Source organism: Podarcis melisellensis, assembly GCF_964234715.1.
Source record: "Podarcis melisellensis genome assembly, chromosome: 17".
In the NCBI taxonomy this organism is placed as follows: Eukaryota; Metazoa; Chordata; class Lepidosauria; order Squamata; family Lacertidae; genus Podarcis; species Podarcis melisellensis.
In genome coordinates this window covers 37,156,327-37,171,666 of record NC_138534.1, presented here as the reverse complement: position 1 = coordinate 37,171,666, position 15,340 = coordinate 37,156,327, and the positions used below count along the sequence as shown (strand labels likewise).

The 15,340-nt window shown below is 42.2% G+C and overlaps 1 protein-coding gene across 1 annotated transcript; it reads right to left on the bottom strand.

Annotated features, from left to right (window-relative positions):
* Nucleotides 1-5,953: 5,953 nt before the first annotated feature.
* LOC309360204 (ciliary microtubule inner protein 2B-like) lies at nt 5,954-15,023 on the bottom strand. Its single transcript, XM_081894851.1, has 5 exons — nt 14,324-15,023; nt 11,759-11,958; nt 9,337-9,509; nt 8,520-8,715; nt 5,954-6,254 (listed from the first exon to the last, which is right to left on the bottom strand). Exons 1-5 carry the CDS (start codon nt 14,353-14,355, stop codon nt 6,157-6,159), a joined length of 699 nt encoding a protein of 232 aa, XP_081750977.1. The 5' UTR covers nt 14,356-15,023; the 3' UTR covers nt 5,954-6,156.
* Between the last annotated feature and the right edge of the window lie 317 nt (nt 15,024-15,340).

Genomic DNA, 15,340 nt, shown 5'->3' with positions numbered 1-15,340 from the left:
CCGGGGGCGCAAAGGCTCACTGAGGTTGAGAGAGGAGTAGCAGCGGAAGAGGGAACCAGTAGAGGGAGAGCAAGAACTCCAAGGGAAAGTGAGTCGGAGGGATGGCTCAGAGACGCTTCCAGCGAAAACAGTGGGGAGGTCTCAGGACCTCCTATAGGGACACCCACACCTCGCCGGAAACTGTCACGCCGAGAGGCCAGACGACGTGTTTCCGTTAAAGAGCTTTTATGTTGGAAACGATTCCGAAAGCAGCCACTTTCGGATTCTACTAGTGATTGACGCAGCCATGCTGGAGGGGCTCCGTCACAGGCAGAGGTTTGAAAACCTGATCAAACTCTGAGGGACTTGCATTTTACGCACAAGCAGCTCATCGTCCCATCACAATTATGTACCGTGATTATGGCAATGAGTTGACATGAATAGGGCTACTCTGTGCTGGTAGCTTTTTGTGCTTGGTTGTTTTTAAGATTGAAATTATTTTTAAAACAGCTGCCTTGTAGACTTCTTAAATGTGGTTGGGATTGTAAATGGTGTTTTTTTATTTAAATTAAGCATTATAAATGGAATAACATTTTGGAAAGCAAGATTTTATTAACTCTGCAGTTACTTAAATAAAAAGCTACGCTAGCAAAATTGTATCCCTGTGTTCATTTCACTTAATACAATGAGGAATATGAGAGAAGACAACCCCTTTGGCTACTCTTCACAATGTGTGGGGATCATTATAGTTCAACAGCTGTACTACTGATTGCTCAACCAGAAGATTGGGCTAACAGGCTTAAATACTGTATGCAGTGACACTTGGTAAGTCCATTTTATTGTACTTGATATTCTGTTTTGTTAGCGGTTTGCACTTGTCTTTGCCAGGGCAGATGAAATACATTTTTATCAAGCGTGTTGATAGAATAGAAAATAATGTGGCCAACAGTGCAATCCTACTCTTATTAAATGGGCTTACTTCCAGATGACCGGGCATCAATTAAAGCCTAAACTAATAAATAGGGTTACAACACTAACAGTGCAATTAGAAATCAGTTCCAATGTGTCTAGGGGGCTTTCTGTGAACAGCACAATTTGTTTGTAAGCTCCACTGGACCCAGTAAAAATCTAAGTACCGTAAATATGCATAGGCTTCTGTGGTCAATCAAATGGAACAACAATATTTATTACGGCCATAGGCCCATACAAGTAAAAACAACACATAAATAACATAAATATATTTCACTACAAAGGGGTGTGGGGTCCTGCTAAATCAGGAAGCACTTTCAAACATTTTTTTCAAGGTTTGGACTGCCAGAGAAACTGCAGGCGGCAGGAGTGACCCATCTGCGCATCGCATTAAAATAATAATGTATTTTTACCCCATCCATCTGGCTGGGTCTCCCCAGCCACTGTGGGCGGCTCCCAACAAAATATTAAAAACACAATAAAACATCAAACATAAAAAACTTCCCTAAGCAGGGCTACCTTCAGATATCTTCTAAAAGTCATATAGTTGTTTATTTCTTTGACATCTGGTGGGAGGGCATTCCACAGGGTGGGCAGCAGGACTGTTCATGTACACAACGATGGCTGCAAGAATGCTTCTAGCCCAGAGGTGGAAAGAAGGAGAAATACCGACCAGAGAAGAATGGCAGACTAAGTTAATGGAGGATGCGGAGATGGCAAAACTGACGGGAAAGATCAAAAACCAGGAAGATCAAGTATTTTTTAAAGACTGGACTAAATTTTTAACATATTTAAAAGACCACTGTAAACAGTTAAAATCACTGGAAACTTGTAATGTGAAAAGATCTTTGGGTAGTATGAAAATATAACAGATAAGATGCTGAAAAAGATAAAATAATTTATTTTCATTGAAAATGGAACCCAGGGAGGGAGGGAAGGTCCAAAGGTTCGAAAGAACCTTTTTATTTTAATGTTTTGAAATGGTTAAAGTTAAAAATGTATAAAATTATGTAAAATCTCTCTCGCTATACGTATATACCGTATTTTTCACCCTATAGGACACACTTTTTCCCCTCCAAAAATGAAGGGGAAATATGTGTGCGTCCTATGGGGCGAATGCAGGCTTTCGCTGAAGCCTGGAGAGCGAGAGGGGTCGGTGCGCACCGACCCCTCTTGCTCTCCAGGCTTCAGGAAGCTATCCCCCCAGCCCGGCAAGCTCCCAGAGTGATGCCGAAGGTGCGCGCACCTTCGCCAGCGCTCTCGGACCCCTTCTGGGTGCTGGGGTCGGGGAAAGCTCGGGCTTCCCCTGCCCCAGCCCCGCGCCTGGGGGGGGGAATAAATCCCCCCCCTTTATTTCCCCCCCCCCCAAAAAAATCTAGGTGCGTCCTATGGGCCGGTGCATCCTATAGGGCGAAAAATACGGTATATAAAATCCATTACTTACTTGCACAACACTTTTTTTGGGGGGGGGGGAGAATAGACTTTGCAGCAGCAAGGTGAGCACCTTGGCCTAGCAGAGACCAGCTACAGCAGTGGTTGGCTTTAGAGAAATCCTGAATTATTTTTTTTTTTAAAGAAATGGATATGGAATAGTCTCCCCACCCCATCCCCAAATATTTCACCCAATAGTTACCTTTACCTTTAAAAAGTTAGGCAGATGGGTGAGAAGGTGAGGATCCACTACAGCAGGTTTTACATTGGCGCACAGATATGGGTGAAATCTAATCTACATAATTAAAAGCTGCAAGTGGATTTTTAAAACTAGGATTCTATGGAAGCAAATACAAGAGTGCTCTGCCAATAGAGATCTGCAGGCTCCTTTGGTATCAACTTTTAAGCATATGCCAAAATCTTTTCTATTCCTCCAGACAATTAATGCATCCTTTGACTATGGTTCATTGACATCGGTTTAAACTTTTTAATGGATTTTATGGTACAGTTTTATGTTTTATTGCTGTAAATAATTTTAATGCATTTTTACTGATACAGCGGGATATAAATATATTTATAAATAAATGAGTGTTTCCACAAACAGGGAGAGGGATCGTAGTCCTTGAAGCACGCAAGGTAGAAAACACAGTAAGTACCCATAGTTAGAGTGCATGAGTTCACTTCAAGTTTAATAGTCCACAGACAATGCACCCAGAAAAAACCAAGCATTTGGTTCCACTCAATGGGTGTGCATGCGCTAAAAAATACAGAATGGCTCACTGACAATGCAGGTTTTCATTTAAATAGATTTTTATTAAATTTTCTTTTACAAACTAATCAACACAATCCTGTTCTCAAATTTCCAGTTTTTGTACTTCCCCCAGCCCCTCCACCAATCATCCATATTTTCTATTCATTATGCATTTTCTAAGTCTTATATTGCCAGTTAGAACTATCCTTTCGTCTCCGTTTCTTTTTACAATACATCTTTAACAATCACAAAGGCTCTTTAAAACTGACTAACGTTGTCTGTGCATCACATATATTTTTCAGATAATCCGTAAACTTTCCCCAGTCCTCGATGAACTTGTGATCCTTTTGATATCTAATTTTCCCAGTCATTTGTCCAATTCTGCGTAATCCGTAAGTTTCATTCTCCACTCTTCAAGTGTCGGTAATTCCTCTTGTTTCCATTTTTGGGCCATTAATATTCTTGCCACTGTTACTGCATATTGAAAGAGTTTATAGTCTCTTCTATTGATCTCTCTTCCTGTTATTCCTAACAAAAAGGCTTCTGGTTTCTTTGCAAATAAATATTTAAACATCTTTTTCAACTCATTGTATATCATTTCCCAGAAACCCTTAACCTTCTTACATTCCCACCACATATGAAAGAATGATCCTTCTTTTTCTTTACATTTCCAGCACTTATTACATGTTTTGTACATTTTTGCTAACTTAGCTCATGTAATGTACCATCTATATACCATTTTCATGATAGACAATGCAGGTTTTCATTGTTAAAATGTTTAAACAGCATTTGAATAACCAGTACCCTGTAGTAATTCTGTAAAAAGTTACTTAATGGGGTTGTGAAGGTTGTGTAATAGAAGCTTTGCAAGACTCCGTTACATAAGGTTTTGTATCCATGACTGTGGAAGTCAGAAACCACTAAAGAATTTCCTGTGAAGGGGACAATGATCAGAGGACAAACTGATCATTTAATCTCTATGATAAAGTTACAAGATTTGTATAGTATGTCTTCTAATTCTTCACTAGCATATGCAATTTGCGTAAGCTGCTTTCTGAAATAGCGGAGCGCGGCACATTGAAGCAAATGAATGTAAATGCTTTCTTATAGTTTGGGTCAAATTATGTTCTCAAGTAATTAGCACAGCTTCCTGAATTCTGTAAGATGATCCTAAATATGCAGTTGTCTTTATTTTCCCCCCTTTCACCAGAACAAGGAAGTGTTTGGAGAAATGCAGTCAATAAAATGACTGTTGATAAATGTGAATGGGCTATTAAGAAACAGTATCTGACGAAATGTGTATTACACATGAAAGCTCATACCTTGAAAGCTTATATTTAGTTGCTCTTTAAAGTGCCACTGGAATTATTAAAAAATATTTTTTCATCTTTCATCTTGTTATTTATTATGATAATAAACATGGAGAGAGTATCTGTTATTCTCTGAATTTTCTTTTTTCCATAATCTTGCAGCAAGAAATTCAGTGTAAAAATATGATTAGGAGAATTATATACGTTGCTAGGTACTTCGGGATCAAAAAGTGTTGGAAAATACGTTTTAAAACTGGGATTAAGACATGGATTTGAGTGTCCCAAATGTTAACTATGTAACAGGGGGAAATATACATTTGTGCCAAATCACCCCAATAAGGCTCCCCTATATCACATACTCAGCCCAACAAGAATCCACCAACAGCATACAAATCAATATGGCTAACCTGATACAAAAACACCCACTCACCCCACTCACACATGAAAACAAAGTTCACCACAGCCAACCACAAACAAACAACCACACCCGAGGCCAACCCCAACCTCTCTCACCACCAAAGGAACATAAGCGAATAGCAAAGAGAACCTGCACAAGTGACGTTGACACAAAACCCCACACATACCTTAAGTAAAATAGAAGCATTGCCACCCGACCACCTCTTTCCCCCTTTTCTTCCTAAAGTAACACCAATGTCTCAACAAATGAAACTGATCCGTAGAAAGTGAAACTTGAAAAAAGAGACATTGCACACAGTGGCGTAGCGTGGGGGGTGCAGGGGGGGCCGGCCGCACTGGGCGCAACATCTGGGGGTTAGGGTTAGGGGGCGCAAATCCACGGGTTAGGGGGCACAAATTACTTGCCTTGCCCCGGGTGCTGACAACCCACGCTACGCCACTGATTGCACATACTTCTGTAAACCAATAAATCTTTAATAAAAAATGTGTTGAAGAAGCAGCAGCATCCTTTTCTGTCGTAAAGTAATGGTGATTTGTCATTTTCTTCCAATGGGGCACTGCAATTAGTTTTAATTATAGTTTCTTCAAACAAGCTGAGATCATATCCACGGTTTGAAACCGACTTTGGGGCAAACCATATTCATGATGAACCACAGTGTGTCCCGGTTTAGGCATAAACTGCAGTTAGTTGTAAATGGACACAAATGCTTCTGCTGTCCTGTCTGTGCATGTACGGGAAGTAGTAGTACAGTGGTACCTCGGGTTAAGAACTTAATTTGTTCTGGAAGTCCATTCTTAACCTGAAACTGTACTTAACCTGAAGCTCCACTTTAGCTAATGGGGCCTCCTGCTGCTGCCGCACCGCCGGAGCACGATTTGTGTTCTCATCCTGAAGCAAAGTTCTTAATCTGAAGCACTATTTCTGGGTTAGTGGAGTCTGTAACATGAAGCGTCTGTATCCTGAAGCGTATGTAACCCGAGGTACCACTGTATATGCAGAAGTATGCAGCTTGTTTGCAGAAAGCGAAACCATAGTTCACCAATGTGTCTTAATGCAGTCTGCATGAGAGAGCAAGATAGAAAGCTCCTCTTGCAAGGAGTACAAAAATTATAAAAAGGAGGGTTTGTTTTCTGTGGGTGAGGGAAGATTGTGAAAATAGTTTCAGCTTAGCCTTTGTAGAAACTATCTTATGCGTATACTTACAAAGGAAAGGGAGACTTTAATATCTTTCAGATGACAACGCATATATTTGAACTGATGGCAATTTATGGCATGCAATTTGATTAGGCATGCCCTGCTTACATATGAGAAGTCCATACAAAAGGCCGCCTCTTTCCTGCTTCCAGAGAGTGTCTGGTGCTCATTCCCCAGGTCTTTCCAAATGAGAACTTGTGACCTGTTTTGGAAGAAGCAGAAGGATTCACTGTTTATTTTCCTATTTTGTATAACTTGTGACTAATATTCAGGCATGCAAGGGAACATTAATGAGCTTTTAGTTACTAACTAGCCAATTACTTTAATACACTGCCTTTTGGCTAAAGCAGTTGAGGCACTTGCATTTTGTAATAACGGTTTACAATCTAAGAGACATGATACAAAAGGAAAAAGAAATATGGAGGGAAGAGGAAGAGTCTGTCTAATTGTTCTAAAGTCCTGCACACTTGAGTTGTGATCAGCCTATGGCAGTGAAACCTCAACAATGTGTGTTTACTTTTGCTGGCTCTACGCTGTACCTGGCAAACTTTCTTCTGTGTTCCAAAGAACCTCCTACTAGATGAGTTGCTAGAAATAGATCTGAAGAGGTAAGAGGTTTAGGCAATTTTACATGGTTGTACCGCCTCTACTTCTTTGATCTTAAGAAAGGTACCATACTTCCTGCTCAAGATATGTGTTTAGAGTGCTAGGAAAAGAGAAAAAGGCTTCAAAGGTATGCTTCTCTTTTTCTAAAGGCTGAACCTATTGACCTTCATGTAGCATCATAGAATTGTAGAGTTGGATAAGGACCACAAGGGTCATCAAGTCCAGACCCCTGCAATGCAGGAATCTTTTGCCCAACGTGAGGTTCAAACCCAGGACCTTGAGATTAGGAGTCTCATGGTCAACCAAGTGAGCTGTCTCAGGAGCATCCCTCCCCTACTTCATGGCTGAATGGGGATTTGAACCTTGGCTGCCCAGCCCAGGTTCTAGTCCAGTACTCTAACCACTGCACCACACGACCTCTACCCACCTCTTCAAGCCACCCAAAGTGTTTACTCGTTGGTGGCAAAAGTGACTGTTTTAACTTGGGTTTATATCACTCGAAGCTCTTAAGATGCAGCTGGTTGAGAGAGACAGAGGCTGTCCTCTGCTTCACAGAACATCCTCTGTGGTTGAGAGAGAGGCCTCGTATTTCCTTTCCTCTAAAGTGTCGGCCATTGAGTCGCGTCTGCAATCCAGGTATGAGCTTTGATAAACAGGGAGCTAAATCTGTTTCCTAACTGCACAGCTAACGTTTTCATAAAGTAAGCCAGACTAAACCATGCCTTGTTGAAGCATTTTTCTCTACTCCAGAATGTCTTTCTTCATGTCTCCTCCGCCTCCCCTCCCCTGGTTGTGTATATTTCTCTCTCTTTTTTAAATATAAACCTACAGGAGGAACATGATGATTTCAATTAGTATTGTACTGTACTATGTCACTTTCAGTGCTTTTAAAATAAGGTAGGAAGATTGGTCTACACCAGATATTTGATATCAGCTGGGGAAAGTTAAAATTACCAGTTCAGAGTCTCAGATACTTCCCACTTAAGAGGGCACTTTAAGATTTTATCTTGACTATATTTTGCCCCAGAGACAATTAGATTCTTGCTATGGTTCTTCCATTTAAAAAAAGATCACTACCACCTTTTCCACATATGCCCACTTCAGGCATAACACCAAATCATGGTTTGGCATTACAGGAACAAGCCTGGAATGAGCCTCAGTTTTATAGCAGATTCACAATCCTGCTTTGCAGAACAAGTGCAAACTTGCTAGCTGCTTCAAACACAGCAGCAAACTGTGTTTTGCTGAAGACCCAGAAGGGAAAGAAATGGCACATATGATGAGAGGAGGAGGGGTCATGCAATCTTATGGCTAGTTCCAGTCACATGAAACTATGGTACTTATGTCAAAACCAAACTTATATTTTAAAAGTTATAGCTTCTCCAGCAGTAGAAGAGGAGCAGTAGCCAGGACAACTGTAAAACAGGTACAACTTTGGCCACCATCTCTGATCTTCTCTAGGTGCTTAAGCAAACGACTTTGGAAGCTGGTCATGAAAATCCTTCATTATTGAAGTTCTTTGCTTCTGTGGGTGACCCAGCACAGGGACAGGGTCAAGACAGCCTCCATACAGACTGTCTCGATTTTCATTTGTGAATTTGCCCTTTACCCTCTTTGCAAAATGCAATTCGCTAAGGATTGGATCTGCATATGCCCAGGCAATGTTTCCACTTTACCTAATAGCTTATAACTGGGAGATTAAAGGGGCAGATGAAATGACCTAGATATACTTTATTTCCGGTTTTGCTTTTAATCTTCTCTAGAGAAATAGATTAAGGGTGTTTTTCCTTTTCTTTTAATGTGGATGGATTAACGCAAATGGAACCACAAATTTAGGCTAGGGGCGGGTGGGGAAACATACCTGGGATGTAGCCAGTGTAGGATGGAGGGAGACCCCTATCAGCTCTGTATATTGGCTTTCCGATACTTTTTTGAATAGCATCTCTCTTCTTGGGAGTTTGTTCACCCTCTGCTTTTTGAACTCTGACTGACTCCGTAATGGTGGTACCCAATATTTTCTCGTCAGAGGGCCAACCAGGTGTTGCAGAAGAAGAAATCTGTCATGACAGAAATAATTCAGAGTAAAATTATGACACACTGGCCTTCTCTCCTCCAGCTCTAACATCTTCAGTTGTCCAAAAGTCTTAAGGTATTCTGCTCAATCTCTCTTGCCGCCCCTTTTGCCTGGACCCCCTCCAGAACATGTGACATCATCTCTCCCCCCCCCCCCGCCAGCCTTCAAATCCTTCCTCGCTTCCCTTATTTTTCATGAAGACTTTCCTGGGTTTTGACAAACCACAGTTTCATGTCACATCTGAACTGGCAAAACAATGGTTTGGTCTTACACTGTAAACTGAGAAGGGAAGCCAGAATCAAACACTGGTTCCTAATCCTGATTTGAAGGGCTCATGTAAACTTTAATTTGCCAGATCAGATGTAGCCCTGAACTATGGTTTGCCCAAGCCCAGGAAGTTATTAGTGCAGGAGAAGAGAGGGAGATGTCACAACTTGATAACTTGTTTGCATAATGCCAAAGAATGGTTTAGTGTGTATCTAGATTGAGGCATTGACTTAAATCAGAGGAGCCCTGAAATCCTAGATGCATATCATCAAAACCAAATAGCACTGATACTTTCTGGAGTATGTGAAAGTCATAGTAGTGCCTGAAACCTACATACCATAACTGTCTTGTCTCCTGGCTTTGTTAGGGTGGGTTGTCTTGTCTTGTTTGGTGATTTTAAGTCTGCCTTTGCTCTTTCAATTGTCTGAACAGCTGAAGCAGTTGAAGGATCACAGTCATACAGAAGTCTTCGTGTAAAGAGATGGTGATTGGTATTCATTGGTGGGTATTCTGGGACACGGAGGGAAGTTTGCAACAGTTACCGGGATAAAAGCTGAACATGCATTTGAAATCAGGAAGGGATTGCTTTAATCCTAGATAATAAGGCTTAATGTTGGAATTTTATTCTTGGTTGTCATCTTCAGACAGACAATTCAGCGGGTTGGCATCCTCTTACTTCCTATTTCATTTTCCTTATAACGATTCTCTGTCTCTCATGCACTTCCCTATTAATGTCAGGTGGCTTTGCACTATTGTTGGAAATGTGTGTTGCATACGGTTAGAACTGGGGATATTATGGTAATTTTCATGCTCTCTTTATTCAAAGGGAAAGTGGAATTGAACCACAGTATGATTTTCCCTTCATGAAATGGGGGGAAATAACCGTTTAAAACTTATTTATTGTAGATTTCCACAGGGTACATGGCATGGCTGCCCAAAGATATCCTTCAAATGAATTATGTGAATTCAAAGAATAAAAAATTACATATCTAGACCCAGTTCAGGTGTAATGCATGTGATCTGATAATCTTTCTGGAGTTTGTTAAACCAAGGCTTCCTATTATGTAAAAAAATGGGAAACTGTGCTTTAAGCTCTGACCGTAAACCAGGATTGCAGAACTTGGTTTGATCCTGGAGTGCAAACTACCATTGCAGTCAGAGCGTAAACCACAGTTTTGATGTAACAAGAAATGGTATATTAACAAACTCTGAAAATGTTGCATTAAGATGAATGAGGGAATATGGAAGAGGAAGCCTGCCCACATGACTCTTAAGTTTGGAAAAACCTTGGTTTATCAGGTGAAAGATAATGTCTTGGTTTTCATTCTCCCTCTCCCCCCCCCCCCACACTTTCTCCTTAGATTCTTCCTGATATCCCATCAGAAGCACTTTCAAGGTACAGTGGTACCGTGGGTTACATACGCTTCAGGTTACAGACGCTTCAGGTTACAGACTCCGCTAACCCAGAAATAGTACCTCAGGTTAAGAACTTTGCTTCAGGATAAGAACAGAAATCGCGCGGCGGTGGCAGCGGGAGGCCCCATTAGCTAAGGTGGTACCTCAGGTTAAGAACAGTTTCAGGTTAAGGATGGACCTCCAGAACAAATTAAGTTCTTAACCCGAGGTACCACTGTAAAATAACCTGTGCAGATGTCTAACTTGCTACCAAAATAGATAGCATATTTGGATACTGATTATGCAGAGAAGAAGAAGAAGGGTTTGGATTTGATATCCCGCTTTATCACTACCTGAAGGAGTCTCAATGTAGCTAATATCCTCCTTTCCCTTCCTCACCGACAACAAACACTCTGTGAGCTGAGTGACGCTGAGAGACTTCAGAGAAGTGTGACTGGCCCAAGGTCACCCAGCAGCTGCGTGTGGAGGAGCGGAGACATGAACCTGGTTCCCCAGATTATGAGTCTACCGCTCTTAACCACTACACCACACTGGCTCTCAGAGAGGTAAAACAGAAGAAAAGCGGCAATCGATTTCAACATTTGATGGTGCTTGATAGTTGATGTACTATGTAATTTCGTATTTGATTTCGTTTGACAGAAGAAAGGTTCCCTCCTCATGCAATAAATACATAGCATCAACAATCCTACATGTTGTGAGTGGCACAGGAGAGAACTCCACACAGTTCCACCCCCTCAGGGATGACACCAGGGGTGGTCCGCCTCCCTTCCTCCACCCCTTATTACATTTGCAGTAAAGGTAAAGGGTAAAGGGACCCCTGACCATTAGGTCCAGTCGTGGCCAATTCTGGGGTTGCGGCGCTCATCTTGCTTTATTGGCCGAGGGAGCCGGCGTACAGCTTCCGGGTCATGTGGCCAGCAGGACTAAGCCGCTTCTGGTGAACCAGAGCAGCGCACGAAAATGCTGTTTACCTTCCCGCCGGAGTGGTACCTATCTATCTACTTGCACTTTGACGTGCTTTCGAACTGCTAGGTGGGCAGGAGCTGGGACCAAGCAACAGGAGCTCACCCCGTCGCGGGGATTTGAACCGCCGACCTTCTGATCAGCAAGTCCTACCACCCTTAAAAAGCAGGATCCATGGAGGATAAGGCTATGTTTTACGTCTTTATGCTTCTGAATTCTAGTTGCAGGGAATCATAAGATGCTGGACCACGTGGACCATTGGTCTGACCCAACACTGTTCTTCTCATGTTCTTAGGAATTATTGATGCTGGGGCAGGGGGTATTCTTCATTATAATTTTCTGAAATGTATTGAATCATATCTTAAGGACAGTTGTCATACCATATGCAGTATTTCTGCCCTCTGCCCACTGAGTATGATGACGACCACATGGCTGTCTGAGAAGATTTCTGTGCTCAGGTGTGTCAGCAGCAGTGTGGCTTAACCGCAGCAACTTTGCCTGACGGGCAAGCAGCTTTCTGGTGGCATTGCCGTAAGTTTCCCCAATAATGCTTTCAAGATTTGGAATGAAACCTGTATATCTGGAAGAAGAAAAAGAAGACGATAAGGCTCAGTAGTGAACTTTTCATATGCTGTGTCGGAACGCTGTGCACCATTAAGTTTATCCTCAACAGAGAACTACAGGTAGCCGTGTTGGTCTGCCATATTCAAAACAAAAAAAATTCTTCCAGTAGCACCTTAAAGACCAACTAAGTTAGTTCTTGGTATGAGCTTTCGTGTGCATGCACACTTCTTCAGATACGCTCATACCAAGCTCATACCAAGAACTATCTTAGTTGGTCTTTAAGGTGCTACTGGAAGAATTTTTTTTGTTTTGACTATGGCAGACCAACACGGCTACCTATCTGTAAAGAGAACTACAGGAATAATCTTAAATTAGCAGAGGAAAATATCATTGTGAATTATATACCCAACACATGGAATCTAACAAAGGGGCAATATGAATGGACTCCCCGTGCCCTTACTACGGCAAAAAGACAGGTATTGGAGAAGTGGACAAATAAAAATGCAGCTCTCTTTAATGATGGAAGATATGCAAAACTCGCTGCACATGAACAAGTTGAGTACAAATGTAAGCTTGCCGTGGACAAATTTAACAATATTTGGAATTCATTTTTATAAATGCTGTATTAGATTGAGGTCTGGTTAACTACAATAACATTCTTTTCTTTTCTTTGGTAATGTATACATTATTTTGGTTGTGTTTTGTTTTCTGCACGGGTACTATTTGTTTTTTCTTCATCTTTTTGTGCACTTGCAATTATTGTACTTTTTATTTTTCAATAAAGGATGTGTGCATAATCTCTCTCTCTCTCTCTCTCATACACACACACACACACACACACACACACACACACACAGAGGCAACTACAGCTAACAAAGTCCCCCTGACCAGCAGGCCAGTACGATGCTCCTGTTTGTCTTTCATATTTTTTTCCTGTTCAGTGTATCTTTAGAGAAAAGGGGAATGGGAATCAGTTTCCCTCCCAGTCTCACTGTATTCCAACCTCTTTTGGCCCCAGTCAGTGACCAGGGATGATGGGCCTTGTAGGGTTAGGACTGAATAGGGTCCTTCAAGACTCGCTTGGATTCTCCCTAGGCCTCACCTCCATCCTAGACCCCACCCCGGCTCCCTCTGCCCCATCTGGATTACCAATGGAAACACGACCCTGGGAAACCACCTGGTACCCCTAGAGTCTTGCTAAAGCTTGGCAGAGATTGGGGGTGGCGTGCAAGCGTTGCAACAACATTAAACAAACAGCTGTGTTGAAAACATGGTAGCATGTCCCTACTGAGGTAGGTGTCATCTTCTGCCCACATGGAATAACTTGAGGGCCTCTTGTTTTGTTCATGGTATGGGAATTGCTAGGACGCGGGTAGTGCTGTGGGTTAAACCACAGAGTCTAGGACTTGCTGATCAGAAGGTCAGCAGTTTGAATCCCCGCGACGGGGTGAGCTCCTGTTGCTCAGTCCCTGCTCCTGCCAACCTAGCAATTCGAAAGCACGTCAAAGTGCAAGTAGATAAATCGGTACCGCTCTGGCGGGAAGGTAAATGGTGTTTCTGTGCGCTGCTCTGGTTCGCCAGAAGCGGCTTAGTCATGCTTAGTCAATCCCAGAGTCAGCCACGACTGGACCTAATGGTCAGGGGTCCCTTTACCTTTACCTATGGGAATTGCTGTAGTGTAGTTCCTTGCTGACTTTACTCAAGGGTCCTTGAGAATCCTTGGACCACACAGGATGCTCCTCCCTGCAGTCAGCGTCGCCTCTTGGGAAAACCGGCAGAGAAAGGAACCGGTGTGGGCTTTTCAAGTTATCCAAGCAGTCCAGGAAGGAGCTACAATGCAGTTTACCCCAATAAAGCGAGTGCGATGTGCAAAGAAACTGCAGGAGCCTCGTGTATCCTCTCACAAGTCCTCAAAGCAAAGGGTGATTCATGCAGAATACCATTAGCCATGACGTCCCTGTGCTCACCACGCTAGCCAGGTATAATATCCTAAGGAGCAAGGTGAAGAATTTTGCCAACTTCCTGCTCCTGATCAGAAATTTGGAGAGGGAAGCAGTAAACAACTTCTTACTACATGCCACAACGGTGAGTGATAATCAGCTTATCAGTACGCGAGGTGCACCCCATTTAATTAAACAATTTTCAGTAGTTCCCCCCCCAAAGTCTGGTTGAAGAGTAGTGACAGCTGAAAAAAAATAATTACTAATGTTCCCTGTTTTTGGATCTGTTTGCATGTTTCCCTCCAGCTCCGATTTATCTTCACTCAAGATTTAATCGGCTTTCAGTAGAAACTGACAGGCTATCAATAGCCCCATGGATTGGGAAGAAATATTTTCTTTGCAAATTGCTGGCGTTCTAAAAGTTCAGTTTTAAGCCCTTACCCTGGTATGTAGAAAGAATTGTACGAAAGCATTATTTCTGCTGATCCAAGGAAGGTTTTAAGTATCTGAGATTAGAAGACTGGCAGGCAGCAATTGTTCCTTCACTTCAAGCGCAGCCCAGAAATGAAAAATGTCAAGCATATCTTAGGCTCCCTTCGCTTGTGTAATAGCAACGCTTGGGCACCTAAGTTTTGTCACTATAGCTACTCAACTCAGCTGGGGCTAGAGTAAATAAAACGTGGAAAATGTAACACTGCCAGCCTGCACATTATGTTGGCAGCAAAGTACGTCGCTTGATTTTCCAAAACAAACGTGGGGTTTTAAACTAGCGCATGAATGTACCCATTCAAACCATGACTTAAAAACACATGGGGTGAAACCAATGTTAGTAATACTCAGAGTAGACCCATTGAAATCAATGGAGTTAAGGGGTCTACTGTTTATAACTTTGGACATCACCTATATAAATGTAGTCATTCCCAACAGTGCATCTAGTAAGTATAATACATGTATGAGTGGTTAAGTATTTGCTTCAATGACCCTAGGATCAGTTTGGGGTGGGGGCTGGGGCTGGGGCTGGAAAAAGGTAGCCTTCTGTGAAAAGATTCTTATGAGTTTGTGGGTGCACAACACCCTAAATTTGTGAGTCCAGTAGCTGTTAGAATTTCATCAAGCCCCCTGAAGCCCTGGATCCAGCAAGGGTTAACACCCCAGAGGACAGGATCACACTTCAAAACGACCTTGACAAATTAGAGAACTGGGCCAAAACAAACAAGATGAATTTTAACAGGGAGAAATGTAAAGTATTGCACTTGGGCAAAAAAAAATGAGAGGCACAAATACAAGATGGGTGACACCTGGCTTGAGAGCAGTACATGTGAAAAGGATCTAGGAGTCTTGGTTGACCACAAACTTGACATGAGCCAACAGTGTGACGCGGCAGCTAAAAAAGCCAATGCAATTCCGGGCTGCATCAATAGGAGTATAGCATCTAGATCAAGGGAAGTAATCGTGCCA